The 10,969-nt window shown below is 17.9% G+C and overlaps 1 protein-coding gene across 1 annotated transcript; it reads right to left on the reverse strand.

Annotated features, from left to right (window-relative positions):
• Positions 1 to 10,642: 10,642 nt before the first annotated feature.
• PGO_001165 (variable surface protein) lies at positions 10,643 to 10,969 on the reverse strand (the record flags this gene model as incomplete). Its single annotated transcript, XM_028690902.1, has 1 exon — positions 10,643 to 10,969. A coding segment is annotated over one exon (327 nt), but the record flags the coding sequence as incomplete, so codon positions are not given.

Below are 10,969 nucleotides of genomic sequence, written 5' to 3' on the forward strand. Positions count from 1 at the left end.
TATCTCAGAACACTAAACTTAATAAAAATATAAATTGAGTAGATCATTTATAACATATATTAAGAAATAAAATTAAATTATTAAATAAATATATTTTACAAAAAAGATAAAAATTATATAGGACAAAATATATATCAATATAATGAAAAAAATATTTATATAATGCTCCTACGTTTATCATAATTTAATGTAAAAATATAAAGACATTCTTGATGTATTTCTGCTTTATAAAGACAATGGTTTCTATTATCAATGTAGAAAATACATTATTGTCTATACATATACCATTATATTTATAGAATATTATTAAATATTACTTAGAAGAAGGGTATTTAAATATAATATATTACCTATTCTCAAAAAATTTTACATTTATGAAACAATAATTATGTGTAGTAAAGGAAAAAGAAATGAAATAATGTATTAAAAGAAATTAAAATATACATTGGAGCAATAATATATTATTTAACATAGATTAATATAATATTTGAAACAAATATATAAGAAAAAAAGAAATATATAAATAACGTTAAAATGAGTGTATAAAAATAGAAATATATATACTCGTAGATGAATATAATAAATAAATAACAATGTAATTCTAACAATAAAAATATAATAAGGTGTATATCAAACGATTTAAATAATCCAAAAAAATGTGGGATAAAATTCTTATATTAATTAATGTTTTTCTAAATGATTCTAAAGTATATTTATATTCATATGCATAAATAACATAAAAAGAACGATAAACAAGAATTATATATCACTTTTTTTATTAGGACATTCTAAAAAACAGTCATAGTTTTTTACATTTTATATATAAGGAACCCCAAGAAATAATGCATATATGTTATATAACTAAAATTTTAATTATGCTCAGAAGCTATATTATTGTAAAACACTAATGTGTTCACGGAATGTTAAAAAAAAAAATATGATTAATAGTGATACGTTTTAATAATGTAAAAAACACTTAATATATACATATATTTTTTTTTTTATTTAAGCATTCAATAGAATTTAATCATACATATATTAAATATTAGTTTTGTTACGTACAGATAATTATTTTTTCCGGTAATTTAAATAAAATTAAGTATATGTATGTGAAATGATCAGATTATAAAACAAAAAACTATGTTAAATATATATATAATATTTACTAGAGTTTTGGTAACAAATATTAAATGTATAATGTAATTATCATTCGTTAATTAATTTTGATATATTTCAAATGATTTATTTTTTTATTTGTGGTATATTATATGAATCTAATAAAACATATAATTTTAATGCGTTTGAATTTTAATATTTAGATGTTTAATTCATCATGTAAGGAATAATGTTAAATTTGTATTTCTTATATATATATTTTATTAATAATAGGAATAAATATAATATAAATATCTGTAACAAAATTATTAACTAAACATCATATAAAATTATATTTCACATATTAATATACTTAATATATGTATTATAATCATATATCACATTTAACTGAAATTTTTCTTCCCAATAATTACAATAAATAGGAATCTCTATAAAATGATTTATTAAAGACATTCTGATTCAAGTATTATTTCTTATAAATATGGTTTATATATAAGAATATAAAAATAATTTTAATATAGATTCCACAAATAAAGGAAATAATTTACATATATGTTCTAAAAAAAATAACAAATATCAAATTTACACTTCATACCGTACATTTAAATATATTTTATTCACCAAAATAAAAAAAATATTTTGTATCATAAATTATAACGATGTATATAAAATATACATGTTTTCTTATTGATCCTTTTTTATAGAGTCTAACGAATTACCTTTTAATTTTGGTGTTCATTATTTATATTAATTATTTATTAAATTTAAAATAAAATATAAGCCCAAGCTTCTATACACTTATTGGGAAAACAAATTTCTACAGCAATTATTTTATAACATTAGTTTCTTATATAAATAGGAATGAAATGAAAAAACCACGTAAAATTACGTACTCCTTTTCAAGAAGTTTACAAACCAGATTTATTAAATATTTTTTCATTTTTGTATATGTTTACCTATTAAATTTGTGAACATATATTATATTGATTTAAAAAATGTTATAATATAAATAATAAAATAAATATTTGATTATATTTTAAAGGAATACATTTATAATATTAAAAATAATGTTTACTATGAAAAATATCATTACGAAAATAAATGTATAATATTTATTCTTTACTATGATAACATAAATTTTTATTATACCAACAATGAATATATAACTATCAAATTTTATATTATTCCATTAAAGAATATTTCAAAAAATTAATTGTTTTTTTTTTTATATAAAATCCTGCTATATGTGTCTTGTCTCATCATATCATGTTCTCATATTTCTTTATTTTAATTTCTTTATTAAGATAAATATATAAAAATGCTATATATACTTTAGTAATATTTTTATTCTATAAAATAGTAATGTATTTTGATTTTTTATTAAAAATGATCTCTAACTAATTGATAGTATAATTATATACCATAAGATAAAAATAATAATACTTAATATATTATGTATTTTATGATATAATAAATTATCATTATATATATCATATATATAGTATATAGGTAAAACTTATATTACATACAGCTTTTACACTGAAATATCAGTCATATACAAATTTTCATGCAATGAATATATAATATTTTTGAAAATTATGTAACAAATAACTCCTTAAATATAATGTGTTATATGTACACCATATTTTTTAATTCATACATAAATAATTTTTCCATTAAAATATATTGTGAAGAAAATATTTAATATTTGTTATTGTTTTTAATGTAACATATTTTAGCCTTACATCATTATGTAATGCACTCTTATGTTTTAATAAAATATTCCATCAATATATGTAATATGGACTACAAAGTTATTATTCTATATTTTGCATATCCAAATATCCAGAAATTTATTCTTATCTTTATTCATTTTATTTATACTCTGGAATATATATTTTAAATATTTTATTATTTACATTTATATATACATGATTAATTATGTTGTGCTAATATTATTATAATTTTTTAAAATATAGTAAAAAAAGGAAAAAAGTGTATTTAATAAGTTAAAAATATTATTTATCTTTGAACCATGAAAACCAAAATTTTACATAAATTCTTTCATTCATATTATTTATTTTTTAATATATATTTTGTTTTAATTTTATTATAAGCTTGCGTATTTTATGGACACATTTGTTAAAAGGATAAACGCATAAAAAAAATTAATGAGTATAATATATTAAGTATTTCATAATTTGGCACATATTAGATATATAAAGAATTCATTCTGTTTTATTTTTTCAGAAATATGCGTTTATAATTAAATGTATATTTTCTTTATATATATTATAATTACAGAAATATATATATATATTTGTTATATTAATAAAAGACATTGCGCTTTTTACTCATTAATTGTTATATAATTTTTAATTATAAACACATGGTCTATATTCTATTCACATATAATATAACTATATATATAGCTATTATTAGCTCTAATATCGTGTTGTCTGTTTTATATATGAGAATTCTGAATGTGTCAATTGATGAATTAAAAATCATAAACTCTATATATATGAAGTACCTATATGATTTAATAGAATTATAATGGTTATGTTTATATTTTTGGTATCATATATTAAAATGATTTTATGTTTTTATATAATAAAATATATTTTATTCATTGTGTAATTTATAAATATATATTTATTTTTTAGTACATAATTTAAATTACAAAAATTATATATTTTATTATAAATAATAAGACCTGAATAGAAATTTTATACAAAAATTATATGTATTTAATTGATAAAAATAAATATTTATTATTATTATCCATTTATTTCCAATATGAACATAAAAAAAAGGACATATAAATATTATCGCGTGAAATACTGACAATATAATAAGATATATTATATAGCTTATTATATTGAGTGATTAATTTATTGTATGTGTAATAAACATATAAGTATAATACAAAATATATTTTTTATCATTTTACATTTTTATATGATTTCAGATTTATATCAGTTTTCTTCTTATTGTTTAATCATTTGACTAATTTCTTATCCTATTCATAATGGATTATAAAATATATTCCAGAATATAATATGAATACTATAATATTATAAATTTAAAAAAAGTGTTTAAATATTTTGCATTATATATTAAAGTACATTTTATATAAATATGGAATGCAATATGATAATTTCAATTAAATCATATACAGTTAAAAAATAAATTTACTCTATTTTGTTTTATTTATATGAAATTGCATAATGTCTTCCCCAATTTATAATATAAATATCGTAGGAATCTGCTATTAATAATAATTATAACTTGCGTTTTCTAATTTGAAAAGACTCTTACATATATAAACATAGGAAAAAATATATTTTTATACATATTATTTTAATCTGTTATATTCATTATTACATTATTTTTAGTTCATTTTTATGGAAGTGTTTCACAACTGCATGACTGGTTATAATGATTATAGAAAAAGTAATGCACATAATAGTATTTTTGATTTTAAACTATCATGTAATGAAATTAAACTGAGAATTCAATCCTATAAAAGGTACTGGGGGAGTTGTATCATATTGTAGCCACATTATACGCTATATGGACTATATATAAAGTGTCAAATCTAATTCAGATAATGAATCAAGTTGTAGATACTTGAACTTTTGTTGAATTACCTAAAACTACATCATGTATGCTCTTTTGAAAGCCCTAAAATTTCTTACACAAAAATGATAGAAATTATCAAATAAAAAAATTTTGAGAGTGATTCTGAATTGTGTGAAAACCATTTTCAAGAAATTGAGGACGATTTAATTTCCATATTGGGAAAATTGTGTGCTCTATTTGGAATATTTATAATGCGTGGTAACGTGTGCTATTCACACAACGATTGTTTAAACTGTACAAGGTTTTATCATAATAAGTGTAGATAACCTAAAAATAGCAGGTTTCGTGAATAGCTAGATAATTTTATCGAACATAATATACAAAATGTGACGAAAATAATAGAAAAAAATAATTACCAGCATTCCCACAACACTCATATTCGACAAATACACCTACTATTATTTTATGTTCAATTATTATATCTTTTACAGTAATAATAATAAAGATCTTTCTGTATAAGGTTAAATATAAATTTATTTAATTTATTGTACAATTTTCTTTTAAATTAACATTACACATATTTATGATAAAATTACATAAAGTAAATATTACAATTATATATATCAAATTGTTTCTATATTATTAATATAATCCGTGCAGTTCATTTTCACAAACAACAACAAGAAGATTAAGGAAAGTATCGAATAAAAAAAAGAAAGATAATATTATCCTAATGGATTAAACACAATTTACAGATAATAATTTAATTGATAATGCGTGCTAAATAGGATGTAACACCTTAGGATATAAATGAAAAACATATTATTGCTACTAAGGAACATACTATAGATTCATTTAAACAATAAAATTTAATAATGCTTTTTTATACAAAAAGAAATGAAAAAAAAATAAAAATAGAATGAAATATTATTAAAATATTATTATTATTTTTTAATACATGATAATAAATGAAATACATATTTTTAAAAATTTCTATATTATACGCAAATATTGTAGTAATCATTATGAAGTACAAAAAAAAAATTAAACTATAAAGAAAATTAACAATTATTATGTATTATTACTAGTAATCTAAAAATAGATACATTAAAATTTGAAACATTAACTGTGTTAATAATACTTCACTTATATGATGTAAAAGATTTTTTGTATCTAAATTAAAAAATAAATGCAATTATATATATAATAAAAAAAAATATATATATATTCTTACTACAGTATTTATATGTAGCTCTATTTAATATAAATATGAAACATATACATGAAAAAAATGGTTTATTTTATTTTTTATATTATAATTAACTGATGTGCATCATCCGTGGTATATATATTTACCCAGTATAGAAGGTTCTAATTATTGTACAAATATATAAATTTTTGTTATATTCATATAATTAAAAGTGAACTATTATTAAAATATTCCCATAAAAATAATTAATTTACATATCCATGTAAAGAATATATTAATAATAATTCATGTATAATATGCATAGAATCTACAAAATAAACTAGTTATAACATATTTGACATGTAATAGCATAAATCCACTAAATTGTATTTGTAAGAGCATTATGTTATTATATTCACAAATTTAAATTTGTATATTAGTTTATATAATATATATATATATATTTTAATAATAATTATAAATATTAATTAAATTATTTTATTGTATAGCCAATTTTATATTTAATCTAAAAATATATAAATGTGTTATAGGAAAAAGCTAAAAAATTTTACATATACAATACCACTAATTATCCTTTAACAAATATAAGTGAATAACATAAATAATCGATAATTACGAATGTTCATAATAGTAGAATTATGCATAAAATGTGTCATAAAAGTAAATATTATTTTCATTATATAAATTCAATAATTATAATATTTAACAACCTAGTATGAAAATGTTATGCATCAAAATAGAATAAGTTTGTTTAATATATTGAAAAAAGGATTCTTCTATTGAGCATAAAAATTTAGACATATCACATTAACACATAGGAACTTTTAATAATTTTTTTTATAATAAAATGTGACATAAATTTATTTAATAATAATATTGTATTCATACATATAATGAATTACAATAGATATCCACAATCCAATAAATAATTATAATATATACTAATTTTAGTACCTTTTTTTTTAATTTATCCAAAGGACATACTTTTTTCTCCAATATTATAAATATATATATAGGTTATAGTACTAATAGATATTCTTCATGTTATGTTAATTAAAGCACTATATTTTTTTTTCTTTGCGCCATGTATTTTTGCTTCAAAATTTTTTAGTTTCTTTCTTTTTAAATAAATTTATTATTATTTATAATTATCATTAAATGACTAAATCTTGTATATACTCTGTTTTGTATATTCCTTTCTTTTAATAATTAAGACAACAACAATTATAATAATTGTAATATTTTTATATATATCTATATGAATATGGGATATAAATTATTTAATTTAAATAGTAAAATGATATTTAAATATTTCATTGTAGTGCTTTCTTTTAACATGTTATTTATTCATATATGATTATATATATAGGATAAAGTGACCCAAGCGTGCACAATCCATTGTGATGAATATGAATCTATGGAATAATCGAAATTATAAAGTTATATATATTTTTTTATATATATTATCAATATGAGCATGTTATATTCATACATTATTTTTTGGATAATATAAAAAAAGATATAATGTGTAAAAAAAATTTATTTTATTTCGTATAATTAGTTAAATAATTAATATAAAAATAAAAGATATAGTATAACTTTATTTTAAAATAAGGAGGGGTTCCAAATTTTATAATTAAACTATATTAAATTAAAAGTAAAATGTACCTATCTTTAGATTATAAAGCATGTATTTTTAAATATTTTTAATTTCATTAATGTGTGATTAATCAAGCTTACAATAATTAAGAATATATGCGCTGGTTGTATCATGTTAATATATATAATTTGCATACATAAGTAAACATTTTCTTATATATATAATGTTTCAATTTGTATTAATGCTATAAATAACAATATAAAAATATTTTATAATTTTTTACAAAATATAGATATATATATAAAAAAATGTTATCAATATAAATTCATAATAATATAAACTATAATCTATATTTAATAAAATGTACTTGAAATATTTTTTTGAGTAAAGCGATATCATATATATAATAATATAATATATTTATTTTTATGATAATATTAAATAATTTTAATTAATATGATATTTTGCAGAACAATACATTTATATTTTATAGTATATATAATAATACATATGTGTTCTTATATGCTAAATATAAACATTATTTTAACAAAACTTTTTATTTATAATACATTTAAATAAATGCGATTATATATTACAATTCCATAAAATTTATATTACATTTATTACTTATTCATATTGTTTAGCTATAATAACTAAATCGTACAATTTCGATGATATAAAAACATAGCACAATGATAGCATTATTCTATATATTAAAACAAAAAATTAAATTATGAATATTCATGTCATTATACTTTATTGTTTATGCATTTATATATTATTGTTGTTAGCATTTGATTTTTCTAGTGTTAACTTATTTAGTATCTCTCGAAGAACATTGCATTAACTGATGCGTTCATAAAACTAATATATAAAAATCTATGATATACCGTTTTTTCAAGGACATACAATTATATAAAAAAATTTATAATATATAAGCATTTCACATTCATGGGTTATGGTATAAGAAATTTTCCTTAAGTTTAATGTGTATATTATTATTAAGAATAATAAAATAATAGAAATAAGAAAATAATATTTATTATAAAATTTTAATAAATATATACTAGAATGCATATATGTATATATATATTTCAGCACTCATTGGACGTATTCTTCAATTATATGTATATATTACAGAGTATATATATATCCATAAAATAGATGCAAATATCTATATAAGCAAATAACAACAACAATATATTTTATAATTGTTGCACTGTAAATTCCATGATAGTAAATGTTATTTGATATTCAATTTTTCACACGTACATATATTACATGTTAATATAATACGCATAAATTACACAAATACCCATAAATTATATGTAAAAATATATAATATATGAAAATAAAAAGCATAAATATAATCTCTGTTACCTGATCTCTATATTCTAATACGAAGGAAGAAAAAAATATATTTCATATGCTAATAATTATTCCATCTAATTTAAAAAAATTATTCATAAATCAAGTAAAAATAATAAATAAGGGTTCTCTAATATTTTATATGTATATATATGCATCATTAAAACATATCTTATAAAATTATGAAATAAAAATTTATTTGTTGATAAAGAATATCAATAAAGGATCTATGGAAATTTTTTTTATTAAATTTAATATAAAATAAAGTCCAAAACATTTTGCAATCCATTAAATGAGGTTATATTTTCTTTTGAATTGTAGCTCTATTTTTATTTTATGTATTATTTACTATAATTTACTTTTTTTATTAGGGGAAAGACAAATATTCTTTTATTTGGTACCATTAAATATTATTCAAGAATTATTAGTAAATATTTTCCAGAATATCTTTATTGTATATTTATATACTTTTATTATTTTTTTTAGATTTTTTACTATATATTTATATAATTGAGTTCTTTCATGGATACATATCAAAAAAGTAAAGTTAAAATAAATGTACTATGAAATATATGATACAAATAATTTAACAGGTTCTAATTCTAATTTGTCAAACAAATAAATAGAGAATTGTCCTTACGATATAGAACATAATTTTACTTAATACACTCAAAAAATATATACAAAAAAAAGTGTAATTACATATAATATGTTATGTGATAAATGTTACATGAAATCAAAAATATTATATAGAAAAAAATGATTTATATAATTAAGTAGTGTAAACGTGCATAAGGAGATTTCAAAAATTACGTATAATACATTATTCATATATATCAGTCTTTACACAATGGCATAATTTATATAAGTTATTGAAACGAAAGCTGAATATAATAACTTAAATATACAGATAATAATGAAATATTAACTCATAAAATATACACAACAAATTGCTATATATAATATCAAATAACGAAATAATAACTCATATATACATTAATATAACCCTATATAAAATCATTATAATAATATATTTTAAAACTATAATTGATCAACCAAAAATATGTAAAAAACAATTGAAAGTATATCTCTCTTTACAAGTATATACATATGTAAGAATATATAAAAAAACAAAATTAATAAAAAACTATGAAGAATTTTGTTAATATATTCAGAAAAAATAACTTACTTTAAATATGCAAATTTTTAGTTAAAATAATGATATTTTGTTTTGTCTTAATTAAAACACGCTCAGATATATATATTCTAAAAGAATGACATGTTTATTCACGTACACAATTAAAAAATATTGCATAAAATAATTAAAGCATATACATATTTTTACAAAGTTATATTAGAAAAGAACTCATATATTATAAAATACAGTACGTACTATACAACCATGATTTTTATGTACAAATTTGTACGCAAACTAAAACAAAATAATTAAAAATTCTACAATATATATATATAATGTTCTCGCTAACAAGGACAAATGTGTAATTTTATAGGTATATACTCATAATCCGTCGATATAAATATTGTTCTAAGAATATTTTTTATTTTAATTTTTGACACTTATCTAATATACATCGATGGAATAATTTAAGTGTAAATCAAAATAACTACTAATTAGATAGAAATATAATTATATAAATTTTAGATATATATAATAAAGATATACACATATCATATTTATATAAATTAAAAAACATTTAGTTCATAATAAAATATATATGAGTTTATATATTTTTATTATATCATCATTTACTAAAAACATCTTTGCAGAAACTACAATATTTCTTAAAAAACATTTTTCCTTTCCTCGCCCCTAATTTTTCATATTTTACAATTTTCACCATTATATAACTAATGAGTGCCAATATTATATATGCTAATATTAAAAATAATATACCATAAATATAATAAACCTCAACGGGTATTCCTGAAGCATTCAAAATAGATTGAGCACAGTTCTGACCACCATCAGAACCATTAACACAACTAACCTGAACGGTACTCTCTATCCTATCTAACACAGGTAGAATTATTCCAAGTAAAGAAACTAAACATGTAGTAACAAAACCAAA

Source organism: Plasmodium gonderi, assembly GCF_002157705.1.
Source record: "Plasmodium gonderi DNA, contig: Pgo-contig_113, whole genome shotgun sequence".
Lineage (NCBI taxonomy): Eukaryota > Apicomplexa > Aconoidasida > Haemosporida > Plasmodiidae > Plasmodium > Plasmodium gonderi.